Here is a 13,310-nt window from a genome sequence, read left to right as displayed (position 1 = left end):
TAATTAACTTTGAACTTTTTTTTTTGTTGCTATTTTTTTTATAGTGTTTAGACCTTGTATTTCGGCCAACTAAAGAGATGAAATTTTTTAATAAAAAATTGGCCATTGCTGCCTATATATTTGGAAAAAATATAGATCCAGAATAAGTAAAATTAACTTTTTATTTTTAGTTAATATTTAATTTTTTATATAATTTTTATATAACCTACTATACCACTATAGTATAATATTCTAATTTTATGAATTTAGAGAAGTGCTTGTTCCAAACGATCATTGTAGTGGCACACGCAAGACTCTTCTGACTATAATGCCCGGCAATCCAATAATTGGTGATGTAAGAATTAATTTTGCATTATTTATTTATTTATTATCCTTGTAAAAGTATCAAATTTGGATTGGTGCAGAATAACTCTGATTTTTTGTACTCCATAGGTTCTTACCTTAGTTTGTTCGATGCTCACCAAAGGACATTTTGGGCCAAAAGGAAACATACATGCCAACCAATGGTTTCTGTCACCAACATTTTCTGTTAAGTTCCTTGGCATATCGAAATTTAGTCTTCAAATTTAATATATTTTCCCAGGTAGACAAAAAACATAATAAGATTCCTAACTTAGTTTAATATTCATGGCAGCAAATTGTGGTAAGCCCGAAACAGAACTTCATGGGGGACCTTGCCAGTTTACATCAGGTTGGTTAATTTTATTGAACTTTCAATTAATTCATATAATAATATTTCATGACTGTTTATAGTTAAGGTTATTTTCTGAATGTTGTTGTAGATTTTTGTGCCAATTCACCTCAATAGCCATTGCTTTCTCATAGTGGTTGATTTACTGAACGAGGTCGTGAAATATCTGGACTCTTTCAAAAAGAGCAGATTGGTGACAGAGCGTAAGATTGTCATTAACACTTTGTTAAATTACCTAGAGGAATTTTTGTCCGAGAAGAATTTTGGTGAAACACCTTCCTTTAGAAACATTCAATTTTCAAAGTATAAATTCAGAGAACCAGATGTCCCGCAACAATCTGCCAAATCGTACGTTTAAATTTACCATTTTTTAAAGTAAAAATTCAATTTTCTGGCAGTTTGTTATTTTGTGATATTCCTTCGTTAATATGTGCATTGAATTGTGGCAAAGAAATAACTGTGGTATTTGGGTCACTCAATGGATGCAGCTCACTCGCTATTGGAACCTTGGTAATAAGACATGGGTAATAAAAATAACATTGTCAATGAAATTATATTTGTTCCATTTTGTAATATCGTTGTTACTGTCTGTTAGGTTATTTCTGATTACACAAGAATGCGTCTGGCTGTGAATTTGGTGAATAACGAAAATAACTCAAAGTGGGATATCACAGAGAAACTCGCTGTCATTGACTGAAATAAAAAGATGCAGCAGTCTGTCATGCAAATTTAGGACGTTATTACCTTTTTTATTAGAAGTTATGGATTGAATTAGACTATTTTATTTTTCATTAAAATACAAGTTAACTTTATATCTTGCACTTATTTTTTTGACTTTTTAAATATATGGATCTTTTTATTATTTATAATGATTTATATCTTCCACTTAGAATATTTTTTTTTATTTTTGTTATTATCTTGAAACATTTGGTGCGTGAGAGGATATTTATAGTGTATAATTTAGGATTCATGGAACAGTACACTTTGGTATGTTAGGCTGCGTTTATTTTCAAAAACAGGACAGAGGATGACACTGAGACAGAGATAATAAGACGGAAACACTAAAAATTATTGTATGTGTATTATATGAAATGACTAAAATAATAATTGATTCTAAATTTTCTACGTTAAGTACAAACTAATTTAATAGAGAATGAGAGTACGTAGGAGTACGGACAAAACTTAAAAAAATGTTTGAAGAGACCAAAAATTTTAATAAAAAAAATATAATAATATTTATATTAAAATAAAATTATAATTATATTTATTTTATTTTTAAATTTATTATTAATATGTAGGAATACATATGGTTAAGATTAATAAAAAATAGATATGAATTTGATTAATAAAAAAATTTGTTTAGGTTAATAAGCCAAATTAATTTTAAATAAAAAATCAGTTTTAAAAATAAAATCCATTTTTACATGAAAAAAAAATAGTTTTTGCACATAAAAATCTATTTTTATTTAAAAAATTAATTTTTTTGTCTAAAAACTGATTTTTCTTCAAATTATATAAAATCAATTACAACTTATAAATTATTTTTTAGCATTTTAAAAGATTAATTTTACCTTTAATAATATTTATTTTTCAAAAGTTTCAAGACTAATTATAGAAAAAAAAAGAAGGGATAATAGTGAAATAATAAAAATTATCTATGAAAAAAAAAACAAAATTTATAAAAAAGTCCGTATCCACTCTTTCAAATCCCGTGTCCATTATTGTCCTATCGTAAAAGAATTTACACAAAAATATAAAAAACTGTCTTAGAGATAATGTGTTTTGTGTCCATGTCTCTGCTTCCAAACACATTTTAAACATGTACTATTCATGTCTCTGTCTCCTATCTCCAATAACAAACGCTACCTTAGTGACATTACCTGTTGACTAGTGAGCTAACCACTAGACCAACCCAACTTGGTTAAAAAGAAATTTATATTAAGAAAATAAAATTGGACACAAACAAAGAGGAAGTAGATTTATAGGAACAAATAATCTCATGGTGATTTAATTTATTTATTTATTTTTTGACAGAACTTTTTTTGTTGGTATTTGATTTTGTTTATGGTAAACTGAACCCAAAACACAAGTCCCAAAAAACAATGAGCCAATTAAAGAGGAGCCCATAATGTATTGGGCCATCATGTTTAAATTAAAGCCCATTAATCATACAATTCGTTTCATGACGCCGTCTTCTTCTTCTTCTTCCCCATTCCTTTGTTTCAGTTTCACCACCGCGCGCTGCAAGAGAAAAAGGAAATACCTAAAATGCCCTCTGCATTGTCTTCTTTCCCAGCGCGTGTGACGCTACTCGCTCTCTTCTCCGCCACAACCTTCTACTTCCTCTACAAGTCTCGCCGCTTGCGCCACCTCAAAACCCTCACTCTCTCTTCAAAACACACTACACGTGGCAAAATCCTATTCGTTTCACAAACCGGAACTTCCGAAAACCTAGCACAGCGCCTCCACAATCTCTTAGCCTCAAACGGCGTCGTTTTCGACCTCGTAGATGCTCAGAGCTACGAGCCCGAAGACTTACCGAAAGAAACCCTAGTTCTCATCGTTGCTTCGACTTGGGAAGATGGGAATCCACCTTCTGGAGCACGTTTTTTTGCCACGTGGCTCGCGGAGAGCGTGAAGGATTTTAGGGTTGGGGCGTTGCTTCTGAAGGGTTGTAGGTTCGGGGTGTTTGGTGTGGGGAGTAGAGCTTATGGAGAGAGGTTCAATGCGGTGGCTAAGGGTTTTGTGAAGCAGATTAGGGATTTGGGTGGGAGTGAGGTTGTGCCTTTAGGGGAAGGTGATGTTGATGGTGGTGAATTGGATTTGGATTTTGAGAAGTGGTGTGAGAAGGTTGTTGGTTTTTTGAAAGGCAAGGTTTTGGAAAATGGGGTTAATGGTAATTTGGAGTGTGGGGTTTATGATTCTGAGGAGGAATCTGAAGGAGAGAGTGATTTGGAGGAAGAGGAAATTGTTGATCTTGAGGACATTGCTGGGAAGGTGCCACCAAGGAAGAAGACGGCAGCGGCAGCTGAGAGTAATGGTAATGGAAATGGAAAAGTGAATGGCCAAAGGGAAATGGTGACTCCAGTTATTAGAGCTAATTTAGAGAAGCAGGTATAATATCATCATTGTAATAGTATTGGTTTCAAATTGCAGATACAGTTGGTGTTGCTATGGTATTGTAACTACTACAATTGCTAAAAATTGCGGAATGTGATCTAAAAACCATTAGGTTGTACTTTATATAATGACATCTATGGATATAATGCCGTGCAGAAATTTGCTATTTGCAAATTATTGGTTTAGAGAAGCAAGCATATTAGACTTTAGAGTTTCATATATTGGTTTATTGATGTTCACTGTCAATTTGCAGGGGTATAAAATTATTGGTTCGCATAGCGGTGTTAAGATTTGTAGATGGACCAAGTCACAGCTTCGAGGACGGGGTGGTTGCTACAAGCATTCATTCTATGGTATTGAGAGCCATAGGTAAAGTAACTTGCCTTACTGTGCTCTTTTATTTGTTTTAGGTGCTGTTAGTTTCATTATGCTTGAGGTGCTACAACTTTTAGATTTCTTTTAGATGGCAACTATAGATATTTATTCACTACGTTAGTTTCATTATGCCTGAGCTTCATAGTTTTTATAATACTGCGCTCTGTAATGTAAGAGTAAATCTCATCACATTGTAGTGTATCAATAATTTAAAAAAAAATTAACAGAAAAGGAAGATAAGGTAATAAATAAATATATAGAAGAAAAACATGTGGTATATTATTGTTACTTTGGCATACTGTAGTAGCCTTACTTTTATTATCCAGTCATTGGTATTTTGGAATCATTTTCACTAAACATTTGCTTTTGGTTTTCCCTTTTTTTTTTTTTGAATGAATAGGTGCATGGAGGCAACCCCTAGCCTGGCCTGTGCAAATAAATGTGTTTTTTGTTGGAGACATCACACAAATCCGGTGGGAAAAAGTTGGCAATGGAAGATGGATGATCCAATAGAGATTGTAAATTCTGCAATAGAGATGCATTCAAATATGATTAAACAAATGAAAGGAGTTCCTGGTAAATTTATGTTTTTATGCTTGATAATTTCATAGTATGAAGCTATGTTGCTGATTGATGAACCCACACAGTTAGACAATAGAGCTGACAAAAAAGTTTCCTATTTCAATATTTTGCTAGAGGTTGCACTTTTATGCATGTAATGACTTCAGTTTTAGGACTCACCTCCAAATATATGCATGTGTGCTGTTGTGGTGGGAGAATCAATATCTTTGTCATCACTTAAATTGATCCACTCTACTTACTTTTTCGTAGGAGTTACCCTGGAGCGACTAAACGAAGGTCTTACACCACGACATTGTGCATTATCTCTTGTTGGGGAACCTATTATGTATCCAGAGATAAATACACTTGTGGATGAACTGCACAAAAGGAGAATTTCCACTTTTCTGGTGACAAATGCACAGTTTCCAGATAAAATAAAGTCAATGAAGCCTCTCACCCAGGTTTTGTGTAGCTTCCAGAGTTTCACATCTTAAAACATGCTTGTTATACGAGCCAAACTTAATTTTCTTGTTTGTGTCTTGCAGTTATATGTCAGTGTAGATGCTGCAACAAAAGACTCCTTGAAGGCAATTGATAGGCCACTCTTTGGAGATTTCTGGGAACGATTCATTGTGAGTCCATTTTAATTGTCAGTGAAAAACTGTGTGAAATTATATTCTGATAACAAATCATCACAGTAATCAATAACAATAAGCATAGGATGTAAAATGTGTAATTTCACTTACAGTTTTATAGAGATGTAGTTTTTCCACCTGATGTTGCCAAGCTCTGGTTTGGATTCAAATTGAGGATCCTTAGTATATGGTCCCTTTATCCTATATCATTTTATTTTATGTTGCCATTTGATATATTCTATGTTCTCTTGATCAACTGGTCTATTATGTGCCAGGATTCCTTGACAGCCCTCAAGGAAAAACATCAAAGAACTGTATACCGCTTGACATTGGTGAAAGGTTGGAACACTGAAGATGTTGATGCTTATTACAAGCTCTTTAGTATTGGAGAGCCTTGACTTTGTTGAAATCAAGGGAGTTACATATTTGGCTCGTATGCTTCTTCCTTCTCTTCTGTGCACCCTCTTTGCTCAAGATATCTTCTTGTGTGTCAAAAGCACCATTCAGTGACAATTATCTCTTGATTTTCTTTTGCAGCTCTGCCACATCAAAATTGACGATGGAAAATGTGCCTTGGCATGCTGATGTGAAAGCTAATTTAATTAATCTGCCATCTTAACCTTTAGCTCAAGACAAGTGTTAGTACCACTTTGTCTGATTTGTGTGCTAACCTACATAAATCAAGATTATTTTTGTAATTAGCTACAAATATAAATTATTTTGTCTTTTTTTTAGTATGCATAACAAAAACTACCCTCCCCAATTTAGGGCAGTAAATTCACGAGCACAAGCTCTCTTCCCATGTTTGAGTTGTTTGAATTTTTGAATTGTTTATAAGACTAATTTGTGTTGCCATTTATTTCTTCCTTTAATATTTTGGAAAAGGATTTGATTTTCATATTACATTAGTAAAAATAACTATTTTTCACATAAATAGTTATTAAAAAACAAATTTAAATCCTTTAAAGTGAGAAAATTGATAAAGTAGTAAAGTTAGGGGTTAATCACCGTTGATTTTGTAACTTAATGAAATGTGTATCCTACTATCTTAATTTAAGAGTGATTAACTCTTCATTTTTCCACTTTACTAATTTTTTACTTTGGAGGATCTTGATCCTTGAAAAATAGATAAAATTAGATGATTGTGATTTGTGAAAAATAGTTCATACTATTAGACAATCAAAATTAAATTCTTTGAAAACTGTAAAATGATTCAATTGGTAATCATACTGCTTTTAATTTTCACAGGATTGAGATTTTTTTTTTCTGTTTTTTGACTGAAACACACAAAATCTAAGAAGCATGTCTTTGTAAATGGTGGTCTATACTTAAACTCATTTATTAGTCATTCTCAATATAACGAGAGTGATAAAACAAGAAAAACAATATAGAAATGGAATGGACAGAATAAACCCTTGATGGAGGAAAAGTTTTAGTGCAATATTTATGGCCCTCGATGTACAAATTGCACGGTGGGCCATTTCTATCTAAAATTTATAGAAAAGTGGTCACTACTCTTTCACACGCTATGTTATATGCTTGTCTTTATTAACACAATCTATTGTGTCTATTTCTGATTTATTTGTTTAAGTAGTGCATGGAAATTGCAAACCTTACTAAACCTAGCGAAAGATACCATAAACTAGGACCAAATACATGACCTTGTGTAGCAAGCAATCATATTGACACTAGGTTTAAGCATTTGTGTAACATGAAACTATACAAGTAAACCAAGCTTTAGAAGATTTGCTCTTTTTCTCCAACCCGGGGTTTTACCGACCAGGGTGGGTTGCCGGCTACATTGGGCAATACAGCCAAAATGTCAGATGGATGTTACTTGGCTATGTCGGACAGTCTGATACGGGGCTGTCCGAATCTCCAGAAACTCGAAATGAGAGGCTGTTCCTTTTTCAGTGAGCGTGCACTAGCCATTGCTGCAAATCGCCTTCTCTTAGGTACTTGTGGGTGCAAGGCTATGGTGCCTCTTCTTCTGGACGCGATCTTTTGGCTATGGCTCGCCCCTTTTGGAATATCGAGTTGATTCCTTCTAGACACTTGGCGGTAAATAATAATCTGGAAATGCCAGTAATCATTGAGCATCCGGCTCACATTCTTGTAGAACTTCTTGCTCTATTTGCAGTATTAGGGTTTTCATTTTTCACTGCAGTTCCTAGACAATAGTCTTTTAGTAAGGTCGTCTTACCTTTTTTTTTTTGTGGTCAGATAGATTGGACAACCCCCAATGCTAGGTATCACAACACACTAACGCTACACACACCCACACAACACTAAAAGGCTCATATTCAACACTTGGCACATTCACCAAGATTTGAATCCGGGTGCAGCTACACACACCCACACAACACTAAAAGGCTCATATTCAACACTTGGCACATTCACCAAGATTTGAATCCGGGTGCAGCATATTAAAAGGCATATGGTTTTATTAATTGAGCTAGGGTTGTCTTCTTGTAATTTTAAAACTCTTTTACGGATCTACCAACTCAGTAATTCAGTTCTCTCTTAGCTGACGATGCTCAATTTTGTAAATAAGATGATGCAAGAGTTAATTTTTCCATTTGAACTCTTAATCAGACCTTTAATCTAATTTAATAAATAGAATACAAGATGTTATTATGTTACCTATGTATGATTTGGTTGACTATCTTGGATTTTGATTGGGTAAATAGAATATTCCGGCCAATAAGAATAAGACAAAAAGCTAGAATTTTGTTGGGAAATTTTGGAATTGAAACACTTATAATATATGACGACAAAGTTTTTACATCAGGTCTATAATAAGTTCAGATAATTGAAAATTTTGACACAAAAACAAAATAATTGAAATTTTGAATACGTTAATATTTTCTAATGAAAAGACTCCACTCATAAGACACTTATTTTTTACAAGATATATCATAAAATATTTAATCGTGTTTTATTTATTTATTTTTTTTTCATTTTTGGGTCAGAGAATATGTTCTAATTTAAATAGGTAAGTTTTTAATTTAAACTAAGAGAAGGTTTTTGTTTTTTTGTTTTTTTTTTTTTTTTAAAAGAGAGCTCGACACATTAAACGTAAATCTTATTACAGTAGAAAACTAAGAAAATAAACAAATAAAACAGAGACTAAAGTACTCAACAAAAGGTTACCATATTCTTTGAATACTTTTGACTTATAAAACACACAAAAAAAAAAATTATGAAAGCTCATGAGCTTTTGGTTTTTCAAATGTATCTTTTTATAGATGCTGTGGGATGTGACACTTCCAAAAATTTATTTGGTAAAGAATAGAATTGAGTGAAGAATGAAGATATTTATTAGATTTTCACTAACTTGATGATTCGGGACAACATCCTTGCAAGCTTCATGGCATTGATACTTGCTCAACTGCTTATCCACTTCAGAAGATGACTTATTCTCTGTAGAAAACTAGAAATCATTGCATTTGAACAATGAATGCCACACGAATCCAAGCCTTGCGTTTCTAAATCAGTACCTGCTTTACTGCAATTTGTGGAAGTTACACTTGATGTCAATAATTTTAAAGCTTAGTGCATGCACTCCGTTTGGTGCAGAAGGATTATGGAATGAAAACAGGGGAAATGCAGAGGAATTGATTATCGACCGGTTGGATCATTCAGGTAGTGAAAAGCCTATCATTTATCCTTAATACTTTGCTTTAAATTCCAAACTTGATTTGTCAACACTCATCAGATTTGAGGTAGGTTACATCTCCTTAACAACTTATTAGAAGAGATAAATACGCTAAACACAAGGCACTTTTTTATGCGGCAAAGTTAAAAGAGAGAGGGATTAAAAGCGGGACGGGAGGGGTGCGGAATTTGCATATCCATATCCAATTCCATTTCAATGATTCCTAATGGTATCATAATTCGACGGCGCCATGAACAACAATGATCGGGAGTTGTTGAACCAGGACGCCATCATTTTAGCCAGGAATCTACATTTCAAAAAAGTACTGATAGAATCATATAATTTACAGATCATTCAAGCATTAAAATCAAAGAGTATAGAAGGAGAAGCTGAACCAATACCGAGGGACGTTCTCGATTGGATGGAAGAGATGCAGAATTGTAGACTTACTTGGGTCTCCAGGGAGGCAAACAACCTGGCGCATACTGCGGCAACATTGGAGTCGGACGGAAAATTGAGGAGAAATTGGAGTAGATACCTTCCAAGTGAGCTGCGTGAGATACTACGGGATGAGACTCCTCAAACAAACAGATTGGGCTTTTATCCCTCTGCAGAATCGGCGAGATATAATTCAGGGCTAGAGCAGCAAAGAAGCAGGAACGACCACAATCATCCCCATGAACAACTTACATCGGAAATTGAAGTGGCTGACATGAACATTCCAAAGCAAATTATCCCTGTCTCAACTTTAGCAAGTAGCTCCATGACACAAGGTAGCACACCCAGAAGAACCAAACCCGATAAGGAAGAGGGAGAAACGCGTGCGAATCCTTCCTCTTATTCTAGGGTCAATGGCGCGGGACCACAGCAACCGTAAGAGTCACCGATGGTGGCTTCAGATTACAACTAAAGGAGGATATCATAGACTTTCATTTGGAGCCGTGGATAGCACCAAGTCAAGCCATGTCTCGTCGATAAAGGAAAGTGAACTTCCCTTTCTTGGATCCAAGAAAATTCTCTCAGGTCAGTGTAGTTGATCTCTTCTCAAATTGGGTTTCATAGTACCAATATCCAAGGACTAGGAGTAAAAACAACAATTTTGGTTGAAGTTCCGATTGACAGTATCAGCGACGAAGGTTCCGATATAGTTAAATTAGTTCTAAGTTTAGCATTTTTGGTGGGAGCCTATTCTGTCGACAAGGCATCAGGCGCTAACAATATGGCCATTAAGATAAAAAAGATTGTGATAGGCAGTTGCAGTATGTGAGAAAGTATAGGGAGCCAATGACCTAAGCGTACAATGTGTACAATGAAGGTTTAGAAAGTATTAGAGATATTATTATTAGTGTTACATTATCCTGTCAAGTTACGCTTTTGGGATGAGTGGTTTCAGGACATGGTATAAGAATTCCAGATCCGGAAGGTCAAGGGTTCAAACCTTAGTGAATCCAAAATTAGCTTTTTATAACATAAGATGTTTATTATCCCTGGTATTCGGATGGTTACTCGCAGCATGTATAGGGTTTTAGTTTTTTTTGGATAAATCCAAGTATTGGGAGGGAGAGAGAATACGCTGTACTATTTTAAATTTTATTGGGCGGGTTGTTTTGAGTAGGGCCTATTTCAGGCCTTGTAAGGTTGAAAGCGTTCTCGAAACCCTAAACAAATGCCGCCGGGACATGGTGGAGCCTAGAGCGGACCTTTCCCTTCCCATGCAACTTGACTGCCTCCTCCACTACTTTAAATGCCTTTCCATGGTTGCGAGACTCTTCACCTCTCTCTCCTCCGACGCCGACCCCATTCTCTTTGTCTGGTACGACGCCTTCAACCCTGATCATCAAGATGGGGTCTCCTCGCAGCGCAGCGCCATCCAATTGGAGAAGGCCGCTGTTGTCTTCAACCTCGGAGCCATCTACAGCCAGATTGCTGCCTCTTGCGACCGTACCACCGCCCTTGGCCGTCACCTTGCAATGGAAGCCTTCAAAGTTGCCGCCAATTTCTTCCGCCAACTCTGGCAGGTTTTTGCCAAGGACGTGGTCGCCACCCTCGATTTGACTCTCGTCTTCGCGGAGTTTCTGCACCTCCTCTTCTCCGCTCAGGCTTCCGAGCTGGAATTACGGGAAGAACTCAACAACAACGACGCCAGTTACGCTCTCCAACAACACCGATGTGCCCTATTGTTTAGATCGGTGAGTCTTCACTCTTGATTGATTTTACATTTATTTATCATTCTAATGATGATGAATTGATGATGATGGATGATGTGTAGGTTTATGAGCTTTATAGTAGAGCATATGAACTGATACCTACTGATTCGGCTGCACGGAAACATGTCGACTCTTTTGACCAAACCTGGGTAACTCATCTTTACCAGAAGGCGACCTTCTTTGAGGCGGAGGCTAGTCAGAGGCAATCATCCATCCTACCCAAATCCGAGCGACCTCGTAAATTCAGATCGGTCACATCTTGTGCTCTTGATCATGATGCAGAATGTGTCCCTGAGATATTAGTTAGAGGGATTTGCTGCAGGGTACGCAAGGTGCTATACGAAGATCGAAAACAAACGTACATTGACCTCAACCTCTCGGAGTACAATCCTTTCAAGATGATGAAGTATGGAAAGCTGGTGGCTTACCCATGGGACATGCCTCCTCCTTATCCAACAGATTTGGCAATCCTCTCATCTTCCTTGGTTTCTTTGTCATCAGATATTCTTGCATTCATTCCTTTGAAGAAGAGTGAGCCCTTGAATCTCTATGAGTCCCTGCGCAGTTACTTTGTCCTCAAATACTCTGAGAGTGTGGCAGAGAGAGTAGATGGCCTTCTGGAAATGCTACACAAATTGCGCAATGAGATGCTGCGTGATGACCTTTCGCTACCCCTTCGCCGTGACTGCCTCATGCGTTATTACAAATGCCTTTGCATGATTGAGCCTTTCTTCCCTATGAATGCCTCACCCAACCCACCTATCTTTGTTTGGTACAATGCCATCAACCCTCAACAGCACTCTTCTCAGCATAACATCCATTTGGAGAAGGCCTCTGTTCTCTTCAACCTGGCAGCCATCTGCACCCACATTGCTCTCTCCTGCGATCTCACCACCGTCCAAGGCCGTCGCCTTGCCATGGACGCCAAAAAGGATGCTACGTATTGGTTCTATCTAATGTCCATGTTTGAGTCTCGCAAGGCATCTGGCACGATTGACGTGTCACGACACTACTTCCATGTCCTAGATTTTCAGTTTCACCACTTGGAATTGATGTTTCGTGTTCCCCAACCTCATGAACCATCATTATCTGGATATCCTGTATGTATGATCATCTACCGTTTCAGTTGATCTTTTCTTAGTACAATTGATTGATGTCAATCTTGATTTGTTAAATTGTTTGATTGAGATGATGCAGGTTTCAGCTTATTATCCGTCGACATCTGGGCCTCCTTTAGCTTATGATCCATCGAGTGATGTCACTCAACAATTTGTTTTAGGGTATTCTACTGCTCACTCCCTGCTTCAACGGGTATGTCGAGCAGCACCATGCTTGGACCTTCTCTCTGAGGTTAGCCCCGTCAAGATTAAGGATGGAAATCTTGTGGCCAATGCCGCAACCTGAGGCACCAAATTTGGCATTGGAGAACTTGAGCTTTTAGAACATTACCGTAGAGGAAAATTCTAGGAATTAACTAATTTACTTTTTTAAATTGGATGTTGGAACTTTGTTGGTTGATACTAGAACTCTTCTTGTGAAATATTATCCTCGTGATTTTGTTTGTTGATGCATGAATATATATTCCTTCCTATTCATCACCAATTTGTAGTGATTTGTATGCCTCTGATCTGATCTCGTAGCTATTGCTAGTTATTGTTGCTTATTGGGAAATTGAACTTATTATTCAGTGTTTCCGATTTCCATCAAGGCCTAATAATTTTAAACAAGCGAATAATATTGTTTTATCTAGAATATTCTTATTGTTTGGTGAATAAATTGTTAGAATGTAAATCGATCGCTAGAATGAAAATGGAGAAATACTAACCTATACAACTAAACTAACTGATCAGTTACATTCAATTATATATAAACATAACTATCGATAAAAGAAAATTTACCTACATAATAAATCATGTATTAACTTCGTGTTTTTTTTTTTTTTTATACCAAAGATAGGAGATTCGAATCCGTAACTTCTTAATTAAGTATGGGGAGACTATGTCATTTAAGCTATTACTCATTGGCAACTTTGTGTTTGTTTTACTTTTTGTTTTAGAATATTT

At 36.0% G+C, this 13,310-nt stretch overlaps 3 protein-coding genes and 1 long non-coding RNA gene across 6 annotated transcripts; 3 read left to right on the top strand and 1 right to left on the bottom strand.

Moving 5' to 3' along the window:
- On the top strand, positions 2,852 to 5,985 carry LOC107631952 (S-adenosyl-L-methionine-dependent tRNA 4-demethylwyosine synthase). The gene is made up of 7 exons (XM_016335560.2): positions 2,852 to 3,805; positions 4,065 to 4,180; positions 4,587 to 4,762; positions 5,018 to 5,208; positions 5,293 to 5,379; positions 5,658 to 5,815; positions 5,920 to 5,985. Exons 1-6 carry the CDS (start codon positions 2,960 to 2,962, stop codon positions 5,778 to 5,780), a joined length of 1,539 nt encoding a protein of 512 aa, XP_016191046.1. The 5' UTR covers positions 2,852 to 2,959; the 3' UTR covers positions 5,781 to 5,815; positions 5,920 to 5,985.
- LOC110270481 lies at positions 7,341 to 10,327 on the bottom strand. 3 transcript variants are annotated; one of them, XM_021120043.1, is made up of 3 exons: positions 9,731 to 10,327; positions 9,491 to 9,648; positions 7,341 to 8,890 (listed from the first exon to the last, which is right to left on the bottom strand). In XM_021120043.1, the coding sequence occupies exons 1-3, from the start codon at positions 9,803 to 9,805 to the stop codon at positions 8,770 to 8,772; spliced, it is 354 nt and encodes a 117-aa protein (XP_020975702.1). In that variant the 5' UTR covers positions 9,806 to 10,327; the 3' UTR covers positions 7,341 to 8,769. The 3 variants fall into 3 exon arrangements, 2 of the variants coding, with proteins under 2 accessions (XP_020975702.1, XP_020975703.1); XM_021120044.1 differs by lacking the exon at positions 7,341 to 8,890 and adding an exon at positions 9,219 to 9,347; XR_002360086.1 differs by lacking the exons at positions 7,341 to 8,890; positions 9,731 to 10,327 and adding an exon at positions 9,219 to 9,347 and having other exon boundaries at positions 9,436 to 9,578.
- On the top strand, positions 8,897 to 9,690 carry LOC110270482. The gene is made up of 2 exons (XR_002360087.1): positions 8,897 to 9,027; positions 9,390 to 9,690. It is a non-coding gene; the product is annotated as an uncharacterized LOC110270482 (long non-coding RNA).
- On the top strand, positions 10,674 to 12,849 carry LOC107631953 (pH-response regulator protein palA/RIM20). The gene is made up of 3 exons (XM_016335561.2): positions 10,674 to 11,229; positions 11,310 to 12,347; positions 12,445 to 12,849. The coding sequence occupies exons 1-3, from the start codon at positions 10,720 to 10,722 to the stop codon at positions 12,649 to 12,651; spliced, it is 1,755 nt and encodes a 584-aa protein (XP_016191047.1). The 5' UTR covers positions 10,674 to 10,719; the 3' UTR covers positions 12,652 to 12,849.

Source organism: Arachis ipaensis, chromosome B03, assembly GCF_000816755.2.
Source record: "Arachis ipaensis cultivar K30076 chromosome B03, Araip1.1, whole genome shotgun sequence".
Lineage (NCBI taxonomy): Eukaryota > Viridiplantae > Streptophyta > Magnoliopsida > Fabales > Fabaceae > Arachis > Arachis ipaensis.
Note: the sequence above shows the minus strand (reverse complement) of the source record. Positions and strands in the feature narration are given on the sequence as shown.

Excerpts from the sequence above, each read along its gene's own strand:
- LOC107631952 (XM_016335560.2), top strand. The coding sequence starts at position 2,960 with ATGCCCTCTGCATTGTCTTCTTTCCCAGCGCGTGTGACGCTACTCGCT. Across the intron at positions 4,181-4,586 it reads TATGGTATTGAGAGCCATAG|GTGCATGGAGGCAACCCCTA; the intron begins GTAAAGTAACTT and ends TTGAATGAATAG. Across the intron at positions 5,380-5,657 it reads ATTTCTGGGAACGATTCATT|GATTCCTTGACAGCCCTCAA; the intron begins GTGAGTCCATTT and ends ATTATGTGCCAG.
- LOC110270481 (XM_021120043.1), bottom strand. The coding sequence starts at position 9,805 with ATGGAGCTACTTGCTAAAGTTGAGACAGGGATAATTTGCTTTGGAATG. Across the intron at positions 9,649-9,730 it reads CAGCCACTTCAATTTCCGAT|AGGGATAAAAGCCCAATCTG; the intron begins GTAAGTTGTTCA and ends CCGATTCTGCAG. Across the intron at positions 8,891-9,490 it reads TTGCCTCCCTGGAGACCCAA|TAAAGCAGGTACTGATTTAG; the intron begins GTAAGTCTACAA and ends CACAAATTGCAG.
- LOC107631953 (XM_016335561.2), top strand. The coding sequence starts at position 10,720 with ATGGTGGAGCCTAGAGCGGACCTTTCCCTTCCCATGCAACTTGACTGC. Across the intron at positions 11,230-11,309 it reads GTGCCCTATTGTTTAGATCG|GTTTATGAGCTTTATAGTAG; the intron begins GTGAGTCTTCAC and ends GATGATGTGTAG. Across the intron at positions 12,348-12,444 it reads CATCATTATCTGGATATCCT|GTTTCAGCTTATTATCCGTC; the intron begins GTATGTATGATC and ends GAGATGATGCAG.